Raw genomic sequence first — 16,283 nt, forward strand, 5'->3', positions numbered from 1 at the left:
GGGTTAAGTTTAAAAAAAAAAAAAGTAAAAAGGGTGGCCTAAGGTGCGGGGCCTCTTATGGCGTGGGGTCCGATTCCCATGAGCACGTCGTTGGAAACAGGAAGCGTAATGACGCCAGCCCTTCCGTCCCCTTCCCGCCAACCCACAGCGAAAAATGGACGAGGTGCTCTGTGGATAGTGCCACAGTGCAGCCACTCACGAACCACCGGCTGCACAGCTTGGTGAAGTGTGGACACACTGCAGCGCTGCTGGTCGCTGTCAGTGTGGACACACTGCAGCGCTGGCTGTACACAGCTGTACGACCACAGCTGTAACTGCCAGCGCTGCAAAACTGTAAGTGTAGACAAAGCCATAGAGTCCTTCCCTGAGTGTTTGCTGTGTTTTCTTTCTTCCGTCACCACTAGATGATGGTAGCATAACACGTACATACTTGGCTACATCTACTTGCTTGGAGACCTCTGGAACTAACTTTCTTATGCTTTAATCACTCAACAAACCATGCTTGCTGGGGTAACATCTACTTTATGTATCCTGAGATTAAAGCTGTACCCTTGATGGTCCAGTTAAATCTCTAATTTTATAGCTCTGTTGTGTAAGATACTGTTATAGCAGGATTTTTTTAAAAAAGTTTTACAAAGTGAATTGTTACTCTATTGTTTAATTAGAATGTTATTGTTATTCTCTTCAAGGTATGGAATCACATTTCCACCAATCAAAAGTAATCACAAGTATCCAATGTTCTTTTTAATCTTTGAACCATCAACTTGCTTTTACTTCAATTTTCAGCTCTCCCTCCAAAAAGGAAAAGGTGCTAAACATAACTTCATTTGATTGTTTCCTGTTTTTATTTGTGTGTTACAGGCAAATGGACACAGTTTTGTACATATGGAACATGAGAAAGCTGTATTACTACTGAAGAGTTTCCAGAATACAGTAGACCTAGTTATTCAACGTGAGCTTACTGTCTAAGTATTTTTTTATAAATAGTAACCATATGTCTAGCCAGATCTAACATTCAAACAGAAATTTATACATAGGAAACAAATTTTGCCAATTGCTGGACCAATGGCAAACGTTAGTGCCAAGTGTATAATACTATATGTTAGTACTGCGCCTCTTGAAAAATGTTAACTATATAAATATGATGTTCATGTGGTTATGTATTAGTTTTAATTCTCAGCCTCTGGCTGTGCATTGGTGCAGTTTCTTTTTTAATCAAGTTACTTCTCAAAGTGGATTTCATAAACGTCAGACCACAGAAGCACACACAAGCTCTTTATGAATTCTGCTGTCCATCAAAAATACTGCCTCAAAGTTGTATATATCTTTATAAAGAAAAACATATATTGAGTTGTAATTCCCATAAAATATTTCTATCACCAGTGCTATACTAAAAGAAAGATTATAGAGAAAAAATATTTTCATAGACACCACTAAAAAAGTAAATATTAAATTTGAACTTTAGTGTGTTGATTTTTTCAATGCAAATATATATGCCTTATAGAAGTAACTGTACAAGTACAGTGATTAGTGCTGAGTCCATACTAATTAGCTGAATTATTGCAATACAGGGTGAAATACGTCATAAAGTATACTTTCAAGCCTGGGACCTAATCATAATAGTCTAGGCAAAATTAATTGCTTTTGTCTGATCCTTTTAGCTGATTACGTGTTGAAACAGACATGATAATTTCAGATAGTGTTGGTTCTCAAATAAAAACAATGAGTGGTGGGTGGCAGGAAAACCTAATGCTTTATTTTTGTGAATTTTTTTAATGTATTTAAATTGATAGAGCCCTTTCAATAAACTTTGATTCCTAATCCTCCCACCAGACCATAATACCCCTAAGTAAGGACGGCCAAAGCTAACCCTTTGTGGGTAGCAGTCCCACTGAAATCAGTGGGACTACTCAGTCAGGTACAATACATCGCTAGTAAGACTAGATGACATTTAAAAGAGTTTCTCTCTAAGGTGTGCTATATAAATACCAGTAGGTAAATCTCAGTGCAGGTCTAAGGGGATGGGAATAGACACAATACAAAACTACATTACATTGGTGTTATTTCAGTAATCCAAGCTTTAGTAATTCCTGCAGCTGACAGCATGGAAAATCAATTTCTGTGCTATGGATGAGTTGACATATATTGGGTAAATCCTGTTTCCATTGAAGTCAATGGTAAAAAATTGTAACTGCTAATGGCAGCAGGAATGAGCCTCTTATGAGAGTTTTTGAAGGAAATAAATTGAGTATTCTGAATTGGTTTTATTAAATTTGAACATATTTAAAAAACACAGATCACCTGAATTGTGGCTATTGTAGATTTTAAAAGTTACTCTCAAGAACTTTTTAGTTAATTTGAGGTGCTTCTCTGTTATATAATGCTGCCAGACCCCAGTTGTCAACAAGCAGGATTGAACTGGGGACCTCTAAAGTTTAGTGCATAAGCTGCTACTGCATGACCTAGAAGTCAACTGGCTATTAACTAAGGCTGTAGAGCAATCTGTCTGTCTGTCCCCTGTGGATGCCACTAGAGGGACAGAACATCACCCCCAAGAGGTGTGTGAGTTACACTCACACTAACTAAAGTTTTCCCTCTCCCCTTTGATTCATTTACATATTGATCAGTTTAATTGACATATATAATTAAACAGGTTTTTTTTTAATATATATATATATATCAGTTTATGTAATGTTCTGTCTATTATATGGTCTTCTGTTGCTCATTAGATATTTGAGGTGGGGGCTTGTTCGCTGATGAATGTTTTGAATTGTCTTATTGGGATTTCATTTATTTTAGCTGGCATTTGGCAGCTGTTGCAATGTGACAATAGGGCTGGAGATTTGGTCAGTCAGCTTCATCACAATGACAAATTGTGGTTCTGAGGCAACTGGGGACTTTGGGTGCATGGGAATGCAGAGTTAGGGCTTTTGTTTGTATTTACACGGTTCCTGGTTTTAAAATGTTGACTGTTCACATCCCCTTTATTGTTTGCTTTCCACAAACATGAATGATTACGTCTTACTGCAAAACTGGAAAGTTTATTCCAAACGTGCACGTGTAAGTTCTCACAGAAAACAAATGTTTGTTTTGTACAAGTCCTCACACTTGAAGTGCTGCTGTACTCATCCATTCAGGAGGCAGAAATAATACCGTGTAACTTATTTGACTACAGCTGATTCATACAGCTCTAATTTTAAATATTTACACCTAAATAGTTTGAATTTAGTTATTCTTTCAGTGAGAGTACAGAGATTTCAAATTCCTCTATTCGAAGATATTCAGCAAATAAATTCAAATGAGTTATTCAGTTATTTGTGTCAGCCTGGGGTGCAGGAATGCAACATCTTTAACGGTGTAGATGCTCCCCGGGTTATGCAAACCCAACTTATGCAAATCCACACTTACAGAAGAAGTTCCGTAGGTGGGTTTTTTTGGGGTTTTTTTTTGGTTGGTTTGTTTTTGTTTTGCGTAATTGTCAGGTATATGTCCTCAACATTCGACTTACGCAAGGTGTTCAAGAGCACAATGCTTGCATAAGTCAGGGAGTATCTGTAACAGCTGCATAATTGCAGAGGCCATTAGTCAAATTGTCAGCATCATCAGCGATCCCTTTTGTAATAAAACAGTCAGGAGAGGCTCACACCCATTCTTTACATGCAGAAATTCACTCCATGTAAGCACACTAAATGGAATACATTCTGTGGGAATTTCATTGTAATTTATTTGCATAGCTCAAATATTTCCCTTGATTTCTGCTTCTGGCAAGAACTAACTAAAATGTTAGTTTTGAGTCATGCTGTAACATTGCCTACTACATCCCTCCTCTAAGCAAAACTAGAAGACAGACTCCTGAAGCATGTTACAAAATTAAATAGTGTATTTATATAGCAGAGACAAGTGGGATGACAAGAGTTCTGCCCTAGGGAGCCTACAAACTACATAGACAACATATTGAAGAAAGAGGTAATATAACAAAAGCCAAGTGATCTTTAGTGTGTTGTGTTTGTGCTACATTTGTTCTGATGGATTTTTTATCACATACACAGATTATGCCAATGTGGTTTGTAAGCCTGAGTGTTATAAGATACAAGTAGTTTGTTTTTTTTCTCCATTATTTAGTCAGCTCTGTCTAGATCTGCATTTGAAGACTTTAACTTCTCCCTTAATTAATGAAATCTTTGTTGGGAATAAAACCAGACATTCCAGTGGAACCTCTGTCACATTTAAGGCCTGATGCTGCAGATCTTGGAGTCAAAGGAAGCTTGCCTAAGTAAAAGAGCTCTTGGTAAGTGAGCAGGAGTTCAGGCTTTACATTCAGACAGTAGTTGAGCTTCAAGATGAATCTTCCCCACCCCAACAGCGAGCATGATTCTCTATGTAGTTTGTTGTATTTACATACAAATTGGCAGAGGGGATGCTCATATTTTGAACAATGAAGGAAGTCTTCAGTGTGGCTAATTAGTATGTGGTGTTCGTGTTTTGATATAACACACCTTTTGTCTTTTCTGGAGCGATTCAATAGATGCAGTTAGGAAGTCACATATTATGTGCATGGATACCTTGATTCAGCTATCTTGTTATACTTTAGATTCTAGGGCAGGTGCTGGCAGCAGATGAATAGCATATATGACATGGCACCCTGGAGTGTATTCCATAGATGTGGTTATTTTCATGTTTAGTCAATGAGTTCTGAAGCAGGCAGCTGTGATCTCAAAATTGCATATAGGTTCCTGGGTCCAGGCTATTAGATACTACACACTACACCATGTGCTTTTATATCAAGCACACAATACCTAAAGCTCAGGAATTTTTTTTTAGCTACTAAAGAGAATTTTTGACAATGACTGAAACATGGTGTTTTAGAAATAAAACCAGAAACTCCATCTTGCCTTTGGAACTTCTACCGTTTTCAATTTCCAGCTTCCTGTCGGCTTTCAGCTGTGCTAAATTTGTTCCCATGGTAACACTTAGGCTAGCAGTAAAACTGTGACACTGCTTTTTAGGTTTCTGCACAACAAAGCTCAGCAAGTGCTCCTCAAGTAAAGGTTAGATTAAAAGTGCAGGGCATTGCTACAATTCCCTTGTTCTGGTTTTACAGCAGCTGTTAAGGAACACAGAATGGTTACTAGCACAGCTCACATGGCAAATCACTGTACAGAAACTAGAACTTATCATGGTTTCAACTGAGCCCCACTATGAAAATGTGAACAAAAGTATCAACTGTATCTTAGCCAACCAATGCAACAGTAACTCCCCAATCGACCATGTTTACAGAGTTATATATAAAATTGATCCAAGAAAGGGCATAACCCACTTTTGTGTTTTCAGTTTTATACAGAACACCCATCCAGATTTTTGGGGTGTGGGTTAGTTTCTCTAAGCTTGTTCTGAGCCTAAAGCTCTTCTTTCCCCAGCTGCATCCCACTGGTTGATGCCACAGCTGGAACTGAGTACTGGCCAACAACCTCTGGCCACAGGTCATTCTCAGAATGGGAGAAATATCTAAAGAGACAAGACCACAGGAGAGACAATTCATTTCCTAAAGAAGCCTCCAGGCTCAATAAGAATTCTTTACCCATTCTGTTTTTTTTATTGTAATTAAAATTTTTTAAATTTTAAGTATCTTTTCATTCACTGAACTGTATTTTCTAAAAAGCCACATTTGTAAAAATATATCTGTCCCTTTATTCATCACGATCCTTCTCCTTTGTGCAATTATATTACAGCCTAATCTACTGAGAGACTACTCAAACTATAACTAAGGCAGTTCTAGATAGTGTCTGTACTCTATTTATACACAGGGACAATTTTAAGGAAGTTCACTAAATCCCATGTAAATGGTAAAATAAAAACCTGCCAGCTGTTTGTTGAATTTCCCAGGCTGAAAGAGTATAGGCAGATGTTACGAGGTTTTCTGAAAATGAAGAAACTTGCACAAAATTGCTTTAGCTCATTTGGTTATTTTTACATCTGCAAACTCATACCATGAGCACTTCCCTGACTACTAGTAATTCTTAACAGTTCAAAAAGCATCTGACCATAATAAATTGTTAAAAGAATCGAATGTAATGTGTTTAGGAAATCTGCTTGCCACTGCTATTACTATGTACTGCTCACATTACATCTTGCTCCTACTTGTAACTCTAACCAATCCCTGTTATTCAGCTTATGTGGTCAGATGTATATTTTGTGTATTAGTAAAGAAAAAATGATTATTGAGTTCATTTTCACAAACCCTAGGTTCTCTTCTTATCCTGTGCAAGTGAACATGCAAAAGAAGCATAGGACCTGATTCTGCCACAGGATACATGTCCTAACTTCCAGGGAAGTCAATGGGAATGTAAGGTCATATCCATTAGCTCAACTAACTTTGTAATCTGTGTCACCCATCTTCCTAACTAGAAAAGGGAATGGTCAACTTTCTGTAAAGTTAGCTTGTGAATGTATGGGGTTCAGCCTCCATTCACCTTGTGCTCAGAAATTACCATGCAAGCCTAGCTGGGACTAAAGTAAACACTGGCAAACAGCTGGTTATATTAATCTTCACAAAAGGACACAAAATTACAGCTGTCAACAGTGGGCTTTGAATTGGACATCCAAGAGTAAGATATACTTACTAGCTTTTCATTTTCTGTGTCTGGGCGTTTTATAGTTTAAACCTTCCAAAATGTAATTATTAAAATAGTCATCCAGTAAATTTTAGATTTCAGATAAGTGGAATAAAATTATAAATTTTGTTTTTTTATTAACCGATTTGTTTATTTCACTCTACTGTAAATATGAGCTAAACATAAAAGCAATGATGCAACTTTCAGGCCAGTAGTTTGGATTGGATATTAATTGAGTAGGCCTTTTTATGACCAGTTTTGCTATGCTTAATAAATTGCCTTACAGCCAGACGTGTGCAGCACAACAGTGACACCCAGCGGCCAGGCAATGTAACCAGAGCTTGTTTTCCTCAGAGTGGCAGTTTGAATGTTGATCAGACCTCAGTGAAATTTCACCTTTGCAAAAGTAAATTCTCATTAGGTATTATTTGATACGTATAGCATTGTAAACAGTTCCTTCTTTATTTCAAAATTATTTGAACATTAATAGCCTCAGACAGTTCAAGCAGATATTCTGTATAGGAATGCACTCCATTTCATTGCACATAGTAGTTACTTGCCCCCTTGTAAAGCATTTAATGAAGAACCACCGACAAGCCACAACAGTGCAGCACAAGAGGCTTGGTATTTATCAATTGGGGCCTTTTAGGCCTCTTTGCTAGCCTAAGTGGGTTTACTCTGAAATCATGGTTAAAACCAAGACTTATGTTAAGTTTTCTACTTGGGAGTACTGTAGCCAGTTCAAAATCAACAGCTTACTTTATTAAAAATTTTACCATTTTATAAAAGACATGTTTAATTATGATGGAGATGGCTGTATTGTAATTAATATTTTGAGATAATTGTGATATTGCGCTTAAATTATATACAAAAAAGTCATTTTTGTATGTGTTAAAAAGATTGCTATATTACAGATGACTAACTGTACTTTTCAGTTTAATTACAGTATTGATGTAAATAAAGCTGAATGAAGAAATATTTACTACTTTAACATAGATTGTGAATGTATTTAATGGTTTTGCAGTATAAGGACTTACTGAACTTGAAAGCTGCTTCATTTTATGTGCAAAAAGGTACTTTAAAACTATATTTTAAATCTATTGATTTTTTTTAATCAATTATCTTGTTAGTTAATTTGCACATGCAAGTTGTATCCTTCCAGTTTTATTTTATGTATTGACACTAATTGGTAAGGTGCATATTGTGTTTAGAATGCATTTTGCAGATGCTTTCTGTACATAAAAGAAATACAGGGACTAAAACAATGCTGTGCAGTGTATAGCAGAGCCATTTTTCGGCTTTGGTGTACCAACTTTTTCAGTATTTAAAAAGTGTTTTGAATAACATTAAAAAGTCTCTTTATTGTACAAATAATAAAAAGTCACATTATTGTAACAAACTTTTGTCATCTTTTAATATAAAGAAGGGATATCAATTATCCCAAGGTAATTAATTGTACTGCTGTTGGTCTCTGTCTAGTTCCTTTTAAACTGCCATTCAATATGTTTTATTTTTCTTTTGTATAGTAAAATTTCAAACTGTATTAACTCAATCGTTAGTGATAAACTTTTGAAAGAATCACCATAATGTTTGTTCAGTTACGTACAACCTCCATTTCCAAAGTGTTTGAAAGTCTGAGGTTCTACTGTAAAATTATCACAACTGTATGAAGAAAAGCTGCAGCACCTGAAGGTCTAAAATTCAGTGTCTATATAGAATGTGCTTTGTATAGAAGCTGGAAGAGGGTCTCAGTAATCTAAATGTTAGACTTGATAGAGCTATAAAATGCTGGGTACCATTCATTCAAATAGAAGCAACTTTGGCCTTCAACTATTGGCAATGTATTTATGTGGGAAGGCTATTTGGTTTTTTTTGCATGAGGCTATGTCTTAAAACAGTAACACATCTACTCAAATGCTCCACCTCGTCCTTTCCTATTGCTACGTAGTGTTATGTGCCAGCTGTTTGCTGTCCTCCCTCCCCAGAGGGGGTTACATTTCAGTGCTGTTGCATGTATTGTGATAGTTTATGATGAAAGTGCTCATTAAATGTAAGACATTAGGGATGGGTATATTTATTTTGTCTTAATTTTGGACCCACTCAACCATCATTGGGTTGAAAGTTTAATTGGAATTGTTTTTTAATTTTGCTGATAATAGGAGATGGGGAATGGAGAAAGAGAAAAGTGTTGAATGAAAGCATAGTTTATACACACAATACATAATATCCACTTCAGCTGTCTTCTAATGGGATGAGCAGAGTGAATGTAGCAAGAGGTGGCTTTTCTATTCCTAATAATTAGCACAGGATTCTCTTTAGGTACAAGACCTCATTTTCTTTTAAGTTCCGTTAGGAAGGTGGGGAAAACAGGTTGCACTCAGAAGAAAAAGGCTTGTTAAAAATTACTTTTGCAAGCCAAGGTAGGTGAAGATGTTCACCCATTCCTAATGTATGTGCTGTAGTTTAGTCTGTAAGAATTAAAAGCCATCTGACCTTCAGTATAATACTGAATTCCATTGAAAATATAGCCTTAAAAACAGGGCAGCTGTCAGTCTTCAATACTGTTTGGAAGTGAAGTGCTCAAAGAACAGTCAGTGCAAACCACCATGGGCTCAATTTTGATTCAGGCTACAATTTTTTAGGTTTTTACATGCAACAAAGAGCAATGTATATACATTTGCATCGCAGTTCAGATCTGAGACACCCATTCCCCCAACAAATTTATCACCAGTGTTATTCATCCTGGAAATGGCACCTTAAGATGCATCAACATATTTGTATGTAATACGGCAAGCACATATTAATGTTATTGAGCTAGAGAGCGTGACTGGTACATTAAACTAAACAAAGGTAATAGTTTACATCCAACAGGAAACATTTATTCATTACTGTCAAACAAGTAGAATTCAATCACTTTTGTAAACACATTCTTCACACTCTCTGTAGCACAGTTCATACTGTATCCTTACCATTATTATAGCATTGGTGTGTACTTTAAGGTTTCAGGCATTTAACAGGAGGCAGACAGTGTGAAACACCTATTTGATTAAGAGGTCACCTGCTATAAAGCATTTGGTCCCACACAACTATGGACAATACAAACCTAAGAACATCAGAAAGTTTACTTTTTATGCAACCCCTTTAGTGTTTCTAAAATTAATTCATAAAAAGTTTTTTTTAAACTGAACTGTAGAAAAAATTGTCATTGTTAGTGGTCGTATCCATTGAAATCACTGCATTACAAATAAAAACAATTAGCATTGTGGTATTTTCAATTGAAATGTTGATCTATGCAACTTTGGAAGAAGATCTGAGATTTTATGGATGGGCGTTTTTTTCAAACAGAATAAAAGCAGTATTATAAAAATGCTTTATGCACAGGCCAGCTTAATCAATAGTTGACAAACAGGAAGGAAGTCAGACTGGTGTATGGCCTTTGGGTTTCTGATGGTAAAAATCTTGCTTGTATTTTGATCCATAAGCCTAACAAAAAAATAAGTGTACTCTGATCAAGTAGGAATTCGACTTCTTAGGTATTCTAGTACAGCTGCTGTTCCTTTTGCCAAAATGGCTCCTCGAGGAGTGCGGAATGGATTTCCTTCTAGCAGAAGTGTCCTGGGGAAGTACAGAAATAAAAATTAATACTGTCAGTGCTTTTGCTTGTGCCAGCACATTCATACATCATGTACACTTCTGGCTCTTTAGAAAAATAAAAGAATCCTGATTAAAGAGGAATAGTAATACTATATTATGAATTTCTGCTACTCGATTTCATATTGGCCTAATTCAAATGCTAATAGTATGCCAACAGTGATGTAGTGATGGATTGCATAATATACATGTGCCCTGCAATACTGTACATTTAGGGGAACATACTTCTTCAGTAAAACTCCTGCCCAGGAGGGGGGGAGGAAGCACTTATAAAAATAAATGATAAAATCAATGGGAATAGCTGGTTGTAGCACTGAGCTATGCTAAATGGCAACTTTACCTTTTCCCAACTCAGTTGTTTTACACAGGCTCTTAGGTAAGCACAAGTCCTGTCACCAGAGCACATTCCCATATGTTCCCTTCAAACCTTCCCTATCACCTAGGATCTGTGTTTTGCTGAACTAGTCAGACCCTTAGGCTCTGTCTTAATAGGGGAAAAAAGATGCATTTTTGTTGTGTTAACTAACACATTAAAATTCTACTCATGAACAGCATTTGTCAGTGCTACAGAGGCTAGTTTTAGAGTTCACAAGAAAACTAAACTCCATAAGGGCTGGTCTAGACTATGGGGGAAAATCCATCTTAGATACGCAACTTCAGCTACGTGAAAAACGTAGCTGAAGTCGAATATCTAAGATCGGATTACTCATCCGTCCTCACCGCGCAGGATCGATGTCTGCGGCTCCCCCTGTCGATTCCACAACTCTGTTGGGGTTGGTGGAGTTCTGGAATCGATATAAGCCCGCTCGATGCGCGGATCGATAATATCACGTCTAGATGAGACGCGGATATACATTGATCCCGAGCAAAGATCTGTAACCCGTCCGATACAGCAGGTAGTAGTAGACGTAGCCTAAGTCTGCTAAGAGTCTCCTCGCCATAACGTCATGTTCTGAAAATGTGATATACCAATAAATCTAAAACAATCACTCTGTAAACTTCCTCATCAGAAAAACAAGCATGCTGTTTACTCTGAGAAATGTTGGTTGACTCCAGCACCTCTTCTCAGCCAATCAGTTGTGGCAGCAGGCTGGTTCTCACTTTATGCCACTATGGTAAGGAGACACTGCTATTTCTATTGGAAAACCGCAGTTGCTAGGGTTCAATAACTTGCCCATTTTTAACTAGCTGAACTGAAGCTTGGTATACAAGCTGTCTGCCCACTTAGATTCCATTTCATTCACAAAAATGGCTTTAAATTGGTAAAGTAGTGGTCAGGCTGAAGAGTGGTTCATTTGTCCTGTATGACTTCAAAGCCTTAATTTTAAAAATAAATGTTATTTAATGAATGCAAGAAGAAACACAGGAATGCCAGCCAGAGACCCATTTAGTCTAGGCATCTGCTGCCTTTTGTCAACACCAATACGCATCACAGTGGTACATGACCCAGCCCACTAGGGCAAGTTTCTATTCAAAATACCTTGTCATGGAAGGGGTTGAGATTATTCCACTGACTACGTGAGGAGTTAATATGCCAAAATGGCTCTTAGTGAATCTAACTGGGAGTTAAACACTCACCCTGCCAGAAAGGAAGAGCCCAGGTTCTCCCACAACCAGGCATGTACCTCCATACCCAGCTGAGTGGTCTAATCCCTGCCTCTCTCACACACATTCCCCCACCATGACTAAGAAACCTTCCTAATTGCAAGTTGCATTGAACCATCCTTTTCCATGAAAAACTTTAGTTCAACTAACTGCAGTTCTGACCAAAAACTTTTTGTAGGAAAACATTCCTGAGCAGCTCTAGTGTATACACCATTTCTTGTTATCAATGTAAATTGTGCTACGTTCCAGCTTTCATCAACCTCTCTACTGCAACTCATGTTAGTGTGAAAAAAAGTACTATATTTGCCTGCTCAAATCATTTACCTTCTCTATAACAGTAATTATTTGACTTTTTTTGTTTTGAAATCTCTAGTCTTCTCTAAACCAGAACAGTCCCAATTCTTTCCTGTCTCTCCTCATCAATGGAGTCTTGTTGTACCGTTCTAATAATTTACATCGTCCCATTCCTGAACCACTGTGTCTCTAAGATAAAGCACTGAGACCTTAGGCGTACACTAGAAATTTCAGAAGTGCTGCCGGGACAGGCGCTGCAGGAACGCGCTCGGCCGGCGGCCACGTGCTTGAAGTGTAGAGTGTGGTCAAGCCGAGCGGCCAGCGTCTTGGGACAGAGCCTCCCAGCCGCTGCACGTAAACCAAATCCTCATACGGGTGAGCATTGGCATGCGCTGGGGAGCGTGTGCTCCCAGCGGCTGCTGCCCATAGGCTGATTACACTGAGGCTTTACAGTGCATGCATCGTTGCATGCCTCGGGGTGTTTTGCACACCCCTGGAGCGCTGACAAAGTTGCAGGCGCTGGTGCAAAGTGCCTAATTGTAGCCAAGCCCTGAGACCTCAACAAGCAGGGACTGAACAAGAGTAGCCAGGGAGGACCTAAAATAGATATATGAAGAGCTGCCCATGTAATATTACTTACCTTTATGGTATCTTGGAATAATCTAGGCACACGCCCGTTGTCTTTGTTAGAGACCATACTTTAATCGAGTTTCACATTACAGCTGCGAAACATACCAACAGTCGAGATACAATTCTACAAGTGAAGCTCTGGGACAACTGTCCCAGGATCTTCTCCTCGAATGCGCAAAGAGTAATTTAGCACAACACGAGTCCTGTGGCACCTTGAAGACTAACAGAGATAATTAGAGCATAAGCTTTCATGGGTGAATCTAGCCCACTCTTGCCCGATGCATGTAAATGGGACAAATTTTTCAAGGCGGGTATAATCTATGCCAGGCAAAATCAGTCTGGGAGATGAACGAGGTTAGTTCAGTCAGGGAGCGTGAGCTCCTGCTGGCTAGCTGTGTGAGGTGTGTGAACCCCAAGGAGCGAGAAACTGCTTTGGTGTAAGTTTGGCTAGCCATTCACAGTTTTGTTTGATCTGAGCCGATGGTGTCATAATGTTGCAATGAACTGAAGCTCAGCAGTTTCTCTTTGGAAAGTTCTGGTCCTGGAAGTTTTTTTGCTGTAAGATGGCTACCTTTACATCTGCTATTGTGTGTCCAGGGAGACTGAAGTGTTCTCCTACAGGTTTTTGTATATTGCCATTCTTAATATCTGACTTGTGTCCATTGATCCTTTTATGTAGTTACTGTCCAGTTTGGCCAATGTACATAGCACAGGGACATTGCTGGCCCATGATGGCATATATAACATTGGTGGATGTCCAGGTGAATGAACCAGTGATGTTGTAGCTAATCTGGTTAGGTCCTGTGATGATGTTGCTGGTGTAGATACGTGGGCAGAGTTGACATCGAGGTTTGTTGCATGGATTGGTGCATGAGTTAGAGTTGTTATGGTATGGTGTGTGGTTGCTGGTGAGAATATGCTTAAGGTTGGCAGGTTGTCTGTGGGTGAAGACTGGCCTGCCTCTGAGGGTCTGTGAAAGCGAGGGATCATTGTCCAGGGTGGGTTGTAGATCACTGATGATGCGTTGGAGAGGTTTAAGCTGAGGACTGTAGGTGATGGTCAGTGGAGTTCTGTTGGTTTCTTTCTTGGGCTTATCTTGTAGCAGGAGGCTTCCAGGTACACGTCTGGCTCTGTTGATTTGTTTCCTTGTTTCCTTGTGCGGATATCGTAGTTTTGAGAATGCTTGGTAAAGATCTTGTAGGTGTTGGTCTCTGTCTGAGGGGTTGGAGCAGATGCGGTTGTACCTCTGCGCTTGGCTGTAGACGATGGATCTTGTGGTGTGTCCAGGGTGGAAGCTGGAGGCATGAAGGTAGGCATAGTGGTCGGTGGGTTTTCGGTATAGGGTGGTGTTAACGTGACCATCACTTATTTGTACTGTAGTGTCTAGAAAGTGGACCTCCTTTGTAGATTGGTCCAGGCTGAGGTTGATGGTGGGGTGGACGCTGTTGAAATCGTGGTGGAATTCTTGCAGAGTCTCCTTCCCATAGGTCCAGATGAATGTAGTTGAGGAGTTCAAATTATTCCTTTCAATATGGGTTATCATACAGATGTCACCGCTGTGTTCATCTGCCATCACATTGCCCATTCCCCTATCTTTGTTATGAAATTCCTCAGTGGCTTTTCCAATTGTCTACTCTAAATACTGTGTCCTTTGCAAATGATGACACTTTACTAACCCGCCCCTTCCTGATCACTGATCAATATATTAAATACCAGAATCTTTGGGCAGCCTACTGTTAAGTCTTTTAACAAATTGCCTTTGACAAATGGCCATGAGACAAATGTCAATAAATGGGGCACTATACATGAGTCTGAGGACAATCCTGTTACGAACAATCCTTGAAGTAAGTAAAAATAAGGCAAGTTAAGAGCAGACCAGCAGCTTAATTCTAAATTTTCCTAAATTGTGAGCTTATTAAGTTGGACTAACTCCAAGTTTGATGCTCAAGGCCAAACTCCATATTCAAGTACCCCTATGTAATGTGAGTTAGCCTCTAATGCGAAATATAAATTTTCTGTTTAATAAATAGATAAATTAAATCATGAACCAAAAACATCCTCTATTCTCAATTAGTCTTGAGAAACTATGAAAAAATTGCAGCTGCTTCATAGCTGATGACTAGAGGTCAGGCATTTTATGAATTTAGAGCAACACACAAGTACACTGTTACTCTACCATTTTCCTTGTGACTAAAAACAGTTATCAAAACCACGTTACTGCGCAGTATTAAAAAAAAAAAAAAAAACTCACCTAAGATTTACGCAGTTTCCAAGTTCTGGTGGCACTTGAAGGAGGTCATTATTCTGAAGGTCTAAGGTGCCAAGCTTGTCCATCTTCCTTAGTTGCAGAGGGTCTATAGATCCAACCTGATTGTTACTGAGTAGGATAGTTTCAAGTGTTGGGATGCAATAAAGAACATTGGGAAATATTTTAAACCTACCAAAAAATGAAAAATAAATTCACTTAAGGAATCCAATCAGAAACACAGATATACAAAATGGGTAACAAAACAGATAATGGTGAGGTGAAAGACTAGATTTAATTGAATTTGTTTAATAATAATCACTCATTAAAGGTACATTTTAAACATGCATTTTTGGGAGGGTGGCAATAATACTGATTAGTCTACTTCACAAACATAAAAGCAGAATGTAATTTGTATGATGAGTGCTGCTGGCCTTTTGTTCTCTGAGCAGTCATTTTGTAAAACTGAGCATAGCAATGTCGTCAGACAGACACATTCCTCCTACAGTCTGAGCTAAGTTCCTGTAAACACATTCATTACATTCCCCAAGCTGAATCCTGTTTGTTTTATACTCATGAAAAAATTGTCACCATTCAAATACCAACCCCACCCACCCCAAATCCCACTATACTTATGACCAGTTTCTATATTAAAACAAGAGCCCTTCATTTACAGACACCATGTTTATGGGCCATGGCACAAAGAAATTAAGTAGAAGCTTAATCATCCAGCATTTTATCCACCCACTGCTCCCTTAACGTGACAGCTGACTAATGCAGCTCTGAAACACTACTGCACCACACAATTTAAAAATGTTTCAGAAATACTGATTTACAAACTATTTATAGATTCTGCTAAATACTAACAGCTGTATTTCTAGCATAATGCATAGCATCCAGTGATTTGGCAAAAAAACTAAATCACCCCCCCATTTTCATGGCTTGTTTTCATTAATTAAGACACAGGCAAGATTTGGTTCCAAAAAGAGTGTTTTCCTTTTAAATATTACTACAGGAAGAACCTTCAATACTGCTTAAAAACAAAAGAGATCTTCACTTAGTTATTAAAAAAAAAAACAAAAACCCAAAAAAACGCAATTAAAACAATCCTGTGTTAAACAGAATGTGCATTGATTGTCTTAGCAGAAGGAAAATTACTTCCACCCCAAAGAATTCTATTAATTTTTTTCTTGGAAAAACACTAAGATGTTACAAATCTAATCAGAGTTCACAATGGGGGTGGGGGC

The 16,283-nt window shown here is 38.3% G+C and overlaps 2 protein-coding genes across 10 annotated transcripts in view; one reads left to right on the forward strand and one right to left on the reverse strand.

The window, feature by feature from the left end:
* The window catches only part of LRRC7 (leucine rich repeat containing 7), a 342,753-nt gene extending 341,365 nt beyond the window's left edge, over positions 1 to 1,388 (forward strand). For 7 of the 8 annotated variants that reach the window (XM_075067709.1, XM_075067704.1, XM_075067702.1 and 4 more), the window contains one exon: positions 862 to 1,388. In XM_075067709.1, the coding sequence (XP_074923810.1) occupies positions 862 to 969 (108 nt within the window). In that variant the 3' untranslated portion in view covers positions 970 to 1,388. The remainder of the gene's footprint in view (positions 1 to 861) is intronic. The other variant, XM_075067708.1, reaches the window with a different exon arrangement.
* An 8,077-nt stretch (positions 1,389 to 9,465) lies between these two features.
* LRRC40 (leucine rich repeat containing 40) overlaps positions 9,466 to 16,283 on the reverse strand; it is a 47,958-nt gene continuing 41,140 nt past the window's right edge. For both annotated transcript variants that reach the window (XM_032778465.2, XM_032778466.2), the window contains exons 14-15: positions 15,043 to 15,228; positions 9,466 to 10,226 (exon numbers count right to left, since the gene is read on the reverse strand). In XM_032778465.2, coding sequence (XP_032634356.1) covers positions 10,121 to 10,226; positions 15,043 to 15,228 — 292 coding nt within the window. In that variant the 3' untranslated portion in view covers positions 9,466 to 10,120. The remainder of the gene's footprint in view (positions 10,227 to 15,042; positions 15,229 to 16,283) is intronic.

The sequence above is a fragment of the Chelonoidis abingdonii genome, chromosome 7, assembly GCF_003597395.2.
Source record: "Chelonoidis abingdonii isolate Lonesome George chromosome 7, CheloAbing_2.0, whole genome shotgun sequence".
Taxonomy (NCBI): Eukaryota; Metazoa; Chordata; order Testudines; family Testudinidae; genus Chelonoidis; species Chelonoidis abingdonii.